The 14,241-nt window shown below is 31.4% G+C and overlaps 1 protein-coding gene across 1 annotated transcript; it reads left to right on the top strand.

Annotated features, from left to right (window-relative positions):
• The first annotated feature begins 8,715 nt into the window (after positions 1–8,715).
• On the top strand, positions 8,716–11,485 carry LOC148302176 (vasotab-TY2-like). The gene is made up of 3 exons (XM_088272134.1): positions 8,716–8,773; positions 10,261–10,428; positions 11,269–11,485. Exons 1-3 carry the CDS (start codon positions 8,746–8,748, stop codon positions 11,298–11,300), a joined length of 228 nt encoding a protein of 75 aa, XP_088128260.1. The 5' UTR covers positions 8,716–8,745; the 3' UTR covers positions 11,301–11,485.
• Positions 11,486–14,241: the final 2,756 nt, after the last annotated feature.

The raw sequence follows: 14,241 nt of genomic DNA, 5'->3' as shown, positions 1-14,241 counted from the left end.
AATATTTAGTAGTCGCCTAAGAACGTTCTCCTCGCCTATTATGTACAAGGATTTATAGCATATTCAGTTTATATATCCTAAAAATGATAGCGGATGTGTATTGTTCATAATAAATTAATAAAATTGATCCCTAAAAACAATACAATATAATATTCAACATCTTATATCAATCAAGATTTATCCCATAGTTCATTTATTTATATAATTCGGTCCGAATCCTGGCCCATATTCACATACTCGAGAAACGCTAGAAAATACCATTTTCATTTTTATTATTTAAGCTTATAATTTGACCAGTTAATTTATTTTCAGGTTTTATAATTAGTTTCGTTTACTTAATAATTAATTAATTTAATAACAATAAAACCCTTATCCGCACCCAATGGTGCATAGGGCACTGCATCATATAAACGCGGTGTTATCTTGATCGTTTACACATGAAGGAAAGGTGATCAGCCCTCCGCTTCAGGTACCAGTCCAGGGTACTATTGAATAAATATTACAGTGAAAAAAATCACTTGTATTTATTTTACCCCCCTTGGAAATCGAACCCGGGACCTCCAGAACGTGGTAGTCGAGCGTGCTGACCATTACACTACGGAGGCGGAATCTTTAATTTGACTGAACAATATCCGTTTAAATGCAGTCCATAAAATATCTTACTATAAATTGGTCATAGAGTGTCCAAAACTGGTTCATCTACACTACTCATTTCGCAAACGTATCAATTAATTGTTTTTTTTAGTTGTTGTTTTCTTCTGTCCTTCTAACAGACAGTACAGATAAGGAAAGCGGTAGTTAGTTTGAAATGTCTATCAAAATAACATCAAGATTTGACATTCAAAATGTATGTTGAAATTGGTAAACAATCTGTAAGTGTTCTGCGTATTACAGAGAATTGAATATTATACTAATATGTAAAGGCAACTAGCCGTAACTCAAGTTGCGGCTGTTCGGCGTAACATGGCTCAGAGCATTCTTATAACTGGCCTCTATCATATACAATCAAAGATTTTGCTCTATCTCTTACCTTTACCGAGATATTCTTTATCCAAATAGCCGCAAAATTGTATTAATTTGATACATGTTTTGACAAAAAGCATCATTTTAAGTAAACTATATTCTCGTTCAACTCAGAACTACTGTTTTTAACTTGCGGCTATTTAAGTAACTAACTAACCATCACGCCACTTCCCCACAGGGGTAGGCAGAGAGAATAGAGCGCCACACCACTCTGTCCTTGCAAACATTCTTCACCTCTTCAACGTTCATGCATCTATCTCCTCATACATACCCGCCGATTGTTACGACTCCTAACCTGACCACATTCAAGTATTTGGCATACCTGGTCGTGCCATGTTTTTCTCGGTCTTCCTCTGCTTCTTTTCCCACTAACATTCGCCTCATAAATTTGTTTTACCGTTCTTTCCTCACTCATTCGTTCTACATGTCCAAACCATCTCAACACACCTTTCTTAATTTTATCGATAATGCTTATCTCAGCATTGCATTCCTTCCTTATTTCACTATTCGCACATCTATCATACATCGTTTTGTCGCACATTCATGCAGCTATTTGCCTTTGCATATTAGTTTGTGAAAAGTTCAGATTGGGATGAATGGTCCTTTATAGGACGAAAGTCCTCATCGTCGAATGATTCGGGACTCTTACGAGAAACTCTTTAAAAGACTACAAGAAACTCTTTCAAAGTTTACGAGAAACTCTTTGAGAGTTTACACGAAACTGTTTAAGAGGTCACGACGAACTATTTAAAGGGACATTTAGGAAACTCGAAAAACTGATCTAAGCCGTAGATGTTCGGGAAATTAAAAAAACTAAGGCACTTTTACTGTGGTCATATTTTAATTTTTGGTGAGTCATAAGCTGGCCTTACACCCCTTAAAATGAATACGTTGGATTATGCGACACTGCATACTTATATACATATCGTTCACTCCTTTCAATAACGTCATAAATCCAAAAACTTGATTTTTTTTTATCGTTTTTAATGTTTAAAAATGTAATACAATGTTTTAAAAATAAATATCAAGCCACTTATTGAACTTTATACTGTGCAACAGATCTTTTAAGGTAAAACCTGAAGGTTTTTTCTCCATTCGAAAAAAAAATTGTACATTTAAAAAAATAATTAAACAATACCTTTTCTTAAAAACGCAAAAACAACACTTTCTGCCCTGTAGCGGGTATATATTAAGTTTAAAATATGTCGCTTTTGCTGGGATATAGTACATTTTCTGGGCATGACGAAAACATGCACAACTGAAATTTGACGATATTTGATATATCGCTCACTCCTTTCAAGAACGTCATAAATCAAAAATCGACAATTTTCAGTTGTGCATGTTTTCGGAATGCCCAGAAAATATACTATATCCCAGCAAAAGAGGCATATTTTTAATTTGATATTTACCCGCTACAGGGCAGAAAATGTTGTTTTTGCATTCTGAAGAAAAGGTATCGTTTAATTATTTTTTTTAAATAAACTAAATATTTTTCAAATGGAGTAAAAACCTTCAGGTTTTACCTAAAAAGATCTGTTGCACAGTAAAAAGTTTAATAAGTGGCTTGATATTTATTTTTAATACATTGTGTTATATTTTTAAACTTTAAAAACGTTCTCCTGAAAAATCAAGTTTTTTTATTTATGACGTTCTTGAAAGGAGTGAGCGATATGTTGTTGTTGAAAGGAGTGAGCGATATATAAATAAATATAAATTTTGTGCTTTGTATAAGGATTGTTCAAGCATGTAGCTGCTAACAACAAGCTTACAAGAAACATGTGCTTTCTCTTTTCTTTCTTTTCCATACGACTAGAGTGAGCCACAGCGATGCCTGGCCGGTTACAGCCAGTTTTCAATAAAACTAGTATGCCAATTCACCGTCGAATAGTTCCTAATTCCGCCTGGAAGTTTTCAAGTAAACACAATTGTGTTGATAGCTTTTGACTCCAAGATATATGTTTGTTTTAATCTCGTCTCGACCAAAGAGTATTTAGTATCTAAAAATTTGCAGGAATTTTATAAATGAAATCTGAAAACCACACCGGAAATAAATTGATACGAGCTTCTTCGAAACTCTTAAAGAGACTTTAAGAGAGGATACCTCTGTTTTTTTTTTAAATAGTTTATTAAAAATTCACCCCTTTTTTTGTTTTTTATTTTTTTTTATTATAATACGACGTTCTAACCTAAACTATCTTTACCCAACTTGTACTTGCTTTCCTTAATCTAACTTCACGTTACTTCACATAACTAATTCTAAAAAGGTATTAACTCTTAAAGAGACTGTAAGAGAGGATACCTATGAAAGAGTTCATTGGAATATCGCCTCTTTCCTATTTTTTTAAAATATTTTTTTATGGTACGCCTTCTTAAGCTAATCTAACTTAACTTACCTAACCTAACCTAACTTTACGTTACTTCACATAACTATTTCTAATAAATTGATATAAATAATAGGGCAAAAGACTGTGTGATCGGTAGCCTGTGAGGGAAGAGAGGGAGAGGAAGATCCCCACACGATGGATATTGTGATCATAAAACTAACAACATTTTGAGTGTGTCCAAATGCTTGTTCACAAATCTGGATTATCTCCAATTGTAGGAGTTATTTTTCATATTATTTTTTTAAATATCATCAAAGATTTTTTATATATTTTTTATTTCTAAATTAGCATATATTACAACTAATGTAAACTATTATTTACACTAAGTTTACATCATCTATATATATATATATATATATATATATATATATATATATATATATATATATATATATATATATATATATATATATATATATATACATATATATATATTTATATATATATATATATATATATATATATATATATATATATATATATATATATATATATATATATATATATATATATATAAATATATATTTAAATATTTACAGCTCTTTACAGTAAACAAAACATTTTTAAATTCTTTCAGATTCTTTTCATTCTTTATACATTCAGGCATCTCATCATACATTATACATTAAACAATTTAGCGACTCGGTATTTTTCAACAATGGCAGTCAAAGATGAAGAAGAATATGGAAGTCTGGGCATTTACGGGGCTGACGACCGTCATTGGCTGGTTTAAATCATCACTTTACACACGTGTAACATTCACCAATTCTACCCATTATTGACAACCACACTACTTAAATTCTTGGGAGTTCTATATATATGAACCAATTTAGAAACCTTGTTCTTGAATCAGTAGAACTTCTCTAGAGACATCTATTGGTGAGATGAAAAGAAGCTTTTTATTGAGCAGAAACTCTTATATTAGTATGTGAGGTCCGAATCCTGGATTATAATCACGAGAAACGCCAGAAATCATTTTTATTTTTATTATAGTAGCTTATAATTTGACCAGTTTATGACGGTCGTCAGCCCCGTAAATGCTCAGACTTCCATATTCTTCTTCATCTTTGATGAGATGTCAAAATAAATAACATAAAATTTTCATATAATTTTATATGAAAATTTTATGTTATTTATTTTGACTCGAACCTGGGACCTGAAGCAGAGTAATCAAACGCGTTAGCCATTATACAACGAGTATGAAGGCACATAAAACGGATTAATTGATACAAAATAAGCAGCATTTTTCAATCAAAGACCGAATTGATAAGTATAATAGAAGAAAACTGCTGATGAATATTTGTATAATAGGAGAGGAGATATTAATATATTATTAATTTAGTTTATATATTCTAAAAATGTATTGGAAATCAAGCCACAGATGGCAGTACTTGTACTATATTATATTTTAATGCGGGTTTTAGTCACCTGGGATTCCAGATTTGCGAACAAGTGAATATATACAGTGAAACATCTATCTATCGCTTTAAAAGGACCTAGTGAAATAAACTATGAATGCAGGATAAAGAAGTCAATACACAAGGAAATACGATGCAGTAAAGATACCGTCCTCCCAATCTGCATAACCATTAGTAGGTTGAAATTTTAAGAATACAAATTTTAGATGTAAATAAATGTATAAATTAAAAAAAAATACAATGTCGAACAGAACCCAAAGATCTTCAGACCTCTTCTGCTGTATCCATCACACAAGCTTTTGATAGTCTGTATCCCACACGTCGAAATATTGTCGTCGCATATAACAAAATTGAGAATATATATTTATATATATATATATATATATATATATATATATATATATATATATATATATATATATATATATATATATATATATATATATATATATATATATATATATATATATATATATATATATATAAATGACTAACTGCATTGATGTTTATTTTGTTGACAAGCAAAAGTGACTTAAATAGCCTGTTATTTGGTCACTTTCTGCTGTACGACTACGATATATATGTGTGTGTGTAAAAAATATGTACTCATTCATTCCACATGTCCAAACCACCTCAACACACCTCTCTTTAATTGAATCAATAACGCTTATCTCACCCTTGCATTAATTCCTTATATCACCATAAGAACATTTAAATATATCGCTCACTCCTTTCAAGAACGTCATAAATAAAAAATCGACAATTTTCAGTTGTGCATGTTTTCGGAATGCCCAGAAAATGTACTATATCCCAGCATAAGCGGCATATTTTTAACTTAATATTTACCCGCTACAGGGCAGAAAGTGTTGTTTTTGCATTTTGAAGAAAAGGTATTGTTTAGTTATTTTTTTATATATGGGTACTAAATATTTTTCAAACGGAGAAAAAACATTCAGATTTTACCTAAAAAGATCTGTTGCACAGTAAAAAGTTCAATAAGTGGCTTGATATTTATTTTTAATACGTTGTATCATATTTTTTACTTTAAAAACGTTCCCCTAAAAATCAAGTTTTTTTATTTATGACGTTGTTGAAAGGAGTGAGCGATATGTGTGTGTGTGTAAAGATGTACTCATACGTTCCATATGTCCAAACCACCTCATCATACCCCTCTTAATTTAATCAATAATGCTTATCTCACCCTAGCATTCATTCCTTATATCACCATTAGAACATTTTAATATATTTACTTATATAGATCACCTCAAGCATTTAAATATTGTACCTCATTCGATCTACATATGTTATCATTCACCATAAATCCCCTTTGACATCTATTTAAAAAAATAGTGCCATTTCCACATTGATAATAATTTTAAAATATTTTTAATATCATTACATGTTTACCAGACCATTAAATATTATTTTTCAAACATTTTTAAACTTGCCTAAATATGTACAACACAAACAAAATTTAATATCCATAATTATATTTCAACTTCTATCAGTAAAGATAAAATTATTATCTCTATAATATTTAGTAAACTGTGGGACGTAGAAAACAATTTTTTTTTTTTAAATCTACATATGTACTCGTATATTACTCGCTGTGCCCGGCCACGCGTTACTGTGGCACAGTCTGGCTCAGTCAAATGGAATAGAAATAGAAATAGAAAAGATCATATCGAGAGTATACTGGAAAAAAACGTTAACTCTAAACTCACTGTTATTTAAAGCTTTTAGCCTGAACAAAATACCCGGTAATATACATAAATATATATATTTATATACATATTACATGTAATTGGAAAAAGGAGCAGAGGAAGACCGAGAAAAAACTTGACATGATCAGGTATGCCAAATACTTGAAAGTGGTCAAGTTAGGAGTGGTCAAGCAAGTCGTAATAATCGTCGGGTAAATATGAGGAAATGCATGAACGTGGAAGAGGCGAAGAATGTTTGCAAAGACAGAGTTGTGTGTCGTTCTATTCCCTCTGCCTACCCCTGCGGGAGAGCGGCGTGATGGTGATATTAGTTTATCCGTTTGTAATGGTTAGCTTGTTAAGCTATCGTGCTGGGTGCCCGGGTTCGATTCCCAGAGGGAGGGAGGTGAAAATAAATTTTGGTGATTTTACACTATAAAATTTATTTAATATTCCCTCCAACTGGTCCCTGAAGCGCAAGAGTGATCACCTTTCCTTCATATAACACTTGACTCGTTCTCGATATTTCGAATCCAGTCAATTGAATTGGAAAACGCAGTTGGGGGAGTTTGGCACTGTCGCGACGATACACTCGTATTTGTCGATTTATTTGAGAAATCGTTAATTGCAATGCAAACAGCATTAGGTCATATCTGCGAAATGAAAAGTCAACACTGCGTTACATAAGGTGTGTCAACAGTATCCACAAATATATATATTTGTATTTTTTTAAGGAATAACCCACTGAGCTATATTTATATAAGAGGGTAATTTATTTGATATTTACTCAATACTTATAATACAGTAAAACCTCGATATAACGGACCTCTATTTAACTCATAATACAGTAAGGCTTCGGATACAACGGACGAAAAATCCCGTGAAATGTATTTTTTTTAACATCTTGTTAATATATTGCCTATACCCAATTTAACCAGCTGCCTGACATATCGCTCACTCCTTTCAACAATGTCATATATCATAAAACTTGATTTTTCAGGATATCGTTTTTATAGTTAAACAATATAATAAATGAATATCAAACCACTTATTGAACTTGTTACTGTGCAACAGTCCTTTTTAGGTAAAACCTGAAAGTTTTTTCTCCATTTGAAAAATATTAAGTTTTTATTGAAAAATACTTAAACAAAACCTTTTCTTCAAAATGCAAAAACAATTCTTTCTGCCCTGTAGCGGGTAAATATTAAGTTAAAAATATGCCGCTTTTACCGGGATATAGTACATTTTCTGGGCATTCCGAAAACAAGCACAGCTGAAAATTGACGATTTTTTTTATTTATGACGTTCTTGAAAGGAGTGAGCGATATATAAAATAAAACCCAGTCAGGGATCCAAAATGAATGAACTGAAAAAATACTTGGATATGTATTTCATAAGAAAAGATTTATGTGTTAGTGGTTCTCATTTTTTTCCTTAAACATGCTTCTTATCTTATGTTTTTTCATAAATTATATTCGTATTTACTCTTATACGGCTGCGAAACGTGGCACCTTACAAGGGCCCAGAGCAGCCGTGTACTGAGCTTCGAGAATAGGTGTTTGCGGAGAATTTTAGGCGTGCGGTGGTTTGACTTTGTGAGGAATGAAGAGATAAGGCGTAGGACGCAGCAAATCTTGGTCACAACTGTCGTCAAGAAAAGGCGATTCAGTTGGCTCGGCCATGTACTCCGCATGCCTCCTGAGAGCCGCCATCAAGCTTGCCTCTTTTACAAGGCATCAGGTTCGCGCCGCCCAGGACGACCACTGCTGACAATTCGTCGGCAGTTCTCGTCAGAACTTCGGGATCTGACTTGGGAGGATGCAAGGGAGCTGGCAGGCGACAGAAAAGCCTGGAGACAGTTTGTGGACTCCATATGCTCCACCTAGGGAGCGGATATGGTTTATTATTATTTCAATTTCATACTACTTCAGTGAACCTGTGCTGCTCATTATTAGAAATAGGTACCAAATTGTGGTACAGTGGGTTCGAACCGAGAAACTCTGACTCAAGAGTCCGCGACACTAACCACGGGACCACAACCCGACACATTTTCGAGTTAAAGTTTTTTGCCCGTACAGCCGCGATATTATTCTCACCGCGTATTAAAAGTAAATATTTTGACAAGCTGTGGTGATGACATAGCGCTGTCACTTTCCGTATATAAATCGCGGATTTCCCAAATTATCTACATTAGTGATTCGGTTACCCAGAGTTACAATGAAGCCCGTCATTACCCTGTCCTTGTGTACGTATACAAATACATATTACCGCTAGAGTTATTAACAGATAATTCATATTCATTTTCATCCACCCCACAGATAAATGACACAAAAATCACCAAGTAAACATCTCATGAAAGTCGGTATAGTATGGCCGCTTCTAATGATGTGCGATGTGATGACGAGGAATGGAAAGAGTTAAGATATATATATATATATATATATATATATATATATATATATATATATATATATATATATATATATATATATATATATATATATATATATATATATATATATATATATATATATATATATATATATATATATATATATATATATATATATATATATATATATATATATATATATATATATATATATATATATATAATATTTTTTTATCAGTTAAAATTCAAGGTTTATTTCATATTTCTAATGAATATGGAAGGGAATCAAGTTGGCAAAAGAGAGTTGAAAGAAGACTGAATGCATTGGCTGTTAATATTATATAAGTTTATTTATTTCAAACATATTGCACACATAAGTAACATATATATAGTAATATTCCCGATGAGTAATTTCCATATGTCATTTTGGGACATGTGATTAAGAACAAGACTGAAAAACAAATAAGAAAACGCATGGAAATATGACAAATTTGAAGCAATAAAAGGTACAGGAAATAAGAATAAGGTAAGAAGCATGTTCAAAGAAATAAAAAATGAAAAAATATAACCAATCGCTAACACAAATATCTTTCATTTATTGTTTCGGCATTTACTTTGTGGTAAGACACGATGGTAATATTAAAGAAAACACTGATTTTTTTACCACTTGAGTTTATTTTATGACATAAAATAAACTCAAGTGGTAAAAAAACAGTGTTTTCTTTAATAATATCAAACATCTTTCCATAAAGTATTTTTTCAGTTCATTAATTTTGGATCCCTAATTGGATTCATACATCGGTAATTTGGTGCAACGATGACGTAATCATTTTTTTTAAACAATTTAAATATGTTAAAATGTGCGGACAGACTATTTACATCGGGAGAAACATGGACAGAATTGATTTTGTGGCTAAATGCTGTGAGATGGCGCGAGTGTCATTGTAGAATTGAGTAAAATGGCGCCATTTCTGTTGCTACAACGCCTGAATGTCATCTCCTGAAATGTTTCAAAAAGTGTAATTAGGTACGCCATTGTTGCACCAAATGAGCGATATATCAGGCAGCTGGTTAATTTGGGTATAGACAAGGTATTACAAGGACCTTACTCCAAACTTGGTTGTGTTTATCAGCTCCAAATATAATTTATTATTGTTGAGTAATATATCCAAAATTAAACAAGGTTTATTGGATTGAATTCTACATTTATTTATGCTTATGTTAATACGTGACGCGTTTAGTCTTATAAAGACATTATCAACCACTCATTATTCAATATGGAATTCTACCAACTGTCTGCAGTTACAATAAATTAGTATTTTATTATGTTTTGTGTTTAGGTTTCCTGCTGGTGGCAGTGTTGGGAGTGACGTCAGCAGACGACGACTGCCCCAAGGTCTGCCCATTCCTGTATTCGCCCCAGTGCGCCTCAGACGACTCTGGTCACCAACAAGTCTTCAACAATCCCTGCGAGATGAAGAAGAACAACTGCGAGAACCCCGGCAGACGTGAGCTCTTCATTATCTTCTTCAATGTCTTCTTCTGTCTCTCTGTCCTCATCTTTGACCATAAAATAAGACCATAAATTCGTGGATGCTGCAGAAAGACAACATGATTCGAAGGCATGGCCTATATATATATATATATATATATATATATATATATATATATATATATATATATATATATATATATATATATATATATATATATATATATATATATATATATATATATATATATATATATATATATATATATATATATATATATATATATATATATATATATATATATATATATATATATATATATATATATATATATATATATATATATATATATATATATATATATATATATATATATATATATATATATATATATATATATATATATATATATATATATATATATATATATATATATATATATATATATATATATATATATATATATATATATATATATATATTTATATATATATATATATATATCGCTCACTCCTTTCAAGAACGTCATAAATCAAAAAACTTAATTTTTCATGAGAATGTTTTTAAAGTTTAAAAATATAATACAATGTATTAACAAATAAATATCAAGCCACTTATTGAACTTTTTACTGTGCAACAGATCGTTTTATGTAAAACCTGAAGGTTTTTTCTCCTTTTAAAAAATATTTAGTATATTGAAAAAAATAATTGAGCTGTTGGGATCAGCTCTCCTCGTCTTCAGGCCGTAGGTTGGCAATGCTCACATGGTTGCCAGGTTGCAATTCTGAAAATACCGGCTGATCAACCGTAAAAATTCTTGGTCGTAATAATTAACATTTCTCTTCTTTTTTTCAGAATTCAAACTCGTCAGTGATGGACCCTGTTAAATTTGGCAAAAATACTGTACAACTCAATCCTAACGTAATCTTTGGCTGAAATAATTAGAAAATAATAATAAAAGCTTGTTTTTTTGTTATTAAAACATTACTTATTTATGTTATTTTAATATCTCAAATACACCAATGGAAAAATCTTCAAATTAAATATAAAAATAAAGCACATAATACCACTTTTTTGAGTTTATTAATGTCAACACGACTTCTTTTAAGAACTACAGATGTTCTCATTACAAGTAAAAACACACCACTTTGTATTTTCCCCTGTGGATGAAAATCTACGTTTATTAATGTTTACACGACTAGTTTGGAGAACTAATGATGTTCTCATCAAAAATGAAAATACAAAACTTTGTATTTTGCCTTGTATATGAAAACCTACCTTTATTAATGTTAACACGACTAGTTTCGAGAAATACAAATGTTCTCTTCACAAGTAAAAAACCCAAAACTTTGTAGTTTCCCCTGTAGATGATAGTATAGTTCGTTATATATAATAAATGTTGTACCGTTCTCGATAGTATATGTTATAACTAGCGAGTGTTTTTGCCTAGAATTTTCACTCATGAATTACATGAAATTATAGTAACTTTAAACATAAAGAGTATATCCACTCACCAGTAGGCATAGGCTATGAAACTTATAAACTTGAAGCCTGAGTAGGGACATGATAAACGGTGTTGCATAAGTCGTAGCTAGATTTCAGAGTCACTTGGACGTTAAATAATTTTTTAAAAAATGTTATAACTAGTCGTGTTTACAATAAACTCGAAAAGTGTTCTTTGAACAAGTGATTTATTTTTATAAATATTTTTTAGTTTTTTTATCATTTATTCCACAAAGTTAATACAAAACCAATAAAAAATGGTATCTTCAATATCTTGTGCAGCGAATTATCATACTGAGAACTAAGTGTATTTTTTTGAAAGTGCTAATATTCTCAGGAGAGAACAACATCCATTCTAGCTTAAATAAAACTTTAAAAAAAAACAACTGACAACCGTTTACAAACCCTTACTATCTTTGCAATTAAATATCTTCCATTACATCATCCCTTGCTTTCTGCATTCTTTCCTCTCCTCACAACTCCTTTCCTGATCCTATTTGGTATATCTACCTCACACTATCAAGAGGTTTATATAATTTTCTGCCTAATTGTTCAAAAACTAATAAATTGCAAATCTAAAACATTTTTATTTTATTTACCCCTATCCACACATAATGGTACATAAGGCACCGCATTGAATTGATGCGGTGTTAAATTGATCGCTTATTTTATATTAGACCTGCACTGATGAAGACAGACGGGATAAAGAGGTTAGTATAAGGCACCACATTGAATTGATGCGGCGTTAAATTGATCATTAATTTTATCAGTCCTGCACTGATGAAGAAAGACGGGGTAAAGCGGTAAGTAAATGGCACTAAATTGAATTGATGCGGTGTTAAGTTGATCATTAATTTTATTAGTCCAGCATTGATGAAGACAGACGGGGTAAAGCGGTTAGTAAAAGGCACGACATTGAATTGATGCGGCGTTAAATAGATCATTAATTATATCAGTCCTGCACTGATGAGGACAGACGAGGTAAGAGAGAGGATGAAATATGTTTCTGCCATATGGGCATGGAAATGGAGAAGGCAAATATCATATCAGCAATTGCTAGGACACTTGGAGTTGAATACCTGGACTCGTATTAGCTTGTGGAAGTTGTTTACTTCTCATGAGTATGAATTCACAAAGGAATTAATCAAATTCTTCTTCTTCTTCTTCTATTCAATCGTGTACACTTATCACACTTTGAGTGCGTCCAAATACTTGTTCACAAATCTGTTTTTTTTCATTTAGGAGTTATTTTTATATATTTTTTAAAATCTCAACAAAGATGAAGAAGAATATGGAAGTTGGGACTGAGCAAATGCTGACAAGTTCCTGATTGGCCCACACTAGATAATCCCTCCTGTTCCCAACACAGATTCAAATAAAAACATATTTAATTAGTTACGAGAAACAAAATTTTACTTATTTTTTGATTTAGCGTTTAATTTGCAGAACTCCAGTTTAATTTATGTATTAATTGTTTAACTAATTACCGCCTCCGTGGTGTAATGGTCAGCATGCTCGCCTACCGTTCTGGAGGTCCTGGGTTCGATTCCCAGGGGGGTTTAATAAATACAAGTGATTTTTTCACTCTAATATTTATTCAATATTACACTGGACTGGTACCTGAAGTGGAGGGCTGATCACCTTTCCTTCATGTGTAATCGATCGAGATAACACTGCGTTTATATGATGCAGTGCCCTATGCACCATAGGAGTGCGGTAAGGGATTTATTATTATTATTTATTATTGTTAAATCGAATACAGATTTTTTCAGTCTACTAAGTTGTATTTTATCGTTTAAAAAAAACATTAGTTTGAAAATGCCATGACTAGGCGAAACAACAGTCAGAATTTTAATTTTTATGTGTTTTTTAACAATAAAATACAACTTAGTAGACTTAAAAAATCTCAAAAAATAATTTAACAATTCAAATATAAAAAAATAATTAATGATCTATAAACCTTGTACATAATAAGCAAAGTAAATAATAAATTCTATTCCCATCTAAAAAATAATAAAAAATATGGAGGTTTGGGTATTTTCAGGGGTTATGACCTGTCTAGGTTGGTTGGCTGTCTAAGTGATCACTTTACACACGCGCAACATTCACCATTCTCCCCATGATTGACGACCACACCACTCTTATTTTTGGAACCACCATACTAGAAATTTCATAAATTTCATGACCCTGTACATATCGCTCACTCCATTCAAGAACGTCATAAATCAAAAAACTAGATTTTTCAGGAGAACGTTTTTAAAGTTTAAAAATAAAACACAACGTATTAAAAATAAATATCAAGCCACTTATTGAACTTTTTACTGT

The sequence above is a fragment of the Brachycentrus maculatus genome, unplaced genomic scaffold (assembly GCF_059751285.1).
Source record: "Brachycentrus maculatus isolate JH-2025_06_01 unplaced genomic scaffold, ASM5975128v1 h1tg000475l, whole genome shotgun sequence".
NCBI lineage: Eukaryota > Metazoa > Arthropoda > Insecta > Trichoptera > Brachycentridae > Brachycentrus > Brachycentrus maculatus.
Note: the sequence above shows the minus strand (reverse complement) of the source record. Positions and strands in the feature narration are given on the sequence as shown.

Excerpts from the sequence above, each read along its gene's own strand:
- LOC148302176 (XM_088272134.1), top strand. The coding sequence starts at position 8,746 with ATGAAGCCCGTCATTACCCTGTCCTTGT. Across the intron at positions 8,774-10,260 it reads CGTCATTACCCTGTCCTTGT|GTTTCCTGCTGGTGGCAGTG; the intron begins GTACGTATACAA and ends TTTTGTGTTTAG. Across the intron at positions 10,429-11,268 it reads CTGCGAGAACCCCGGCAGAC|AATTCAAACTCGTCAGTGAT; the intron begins GTGAGCTCTTCA and ends TCTTTTTTTCAG.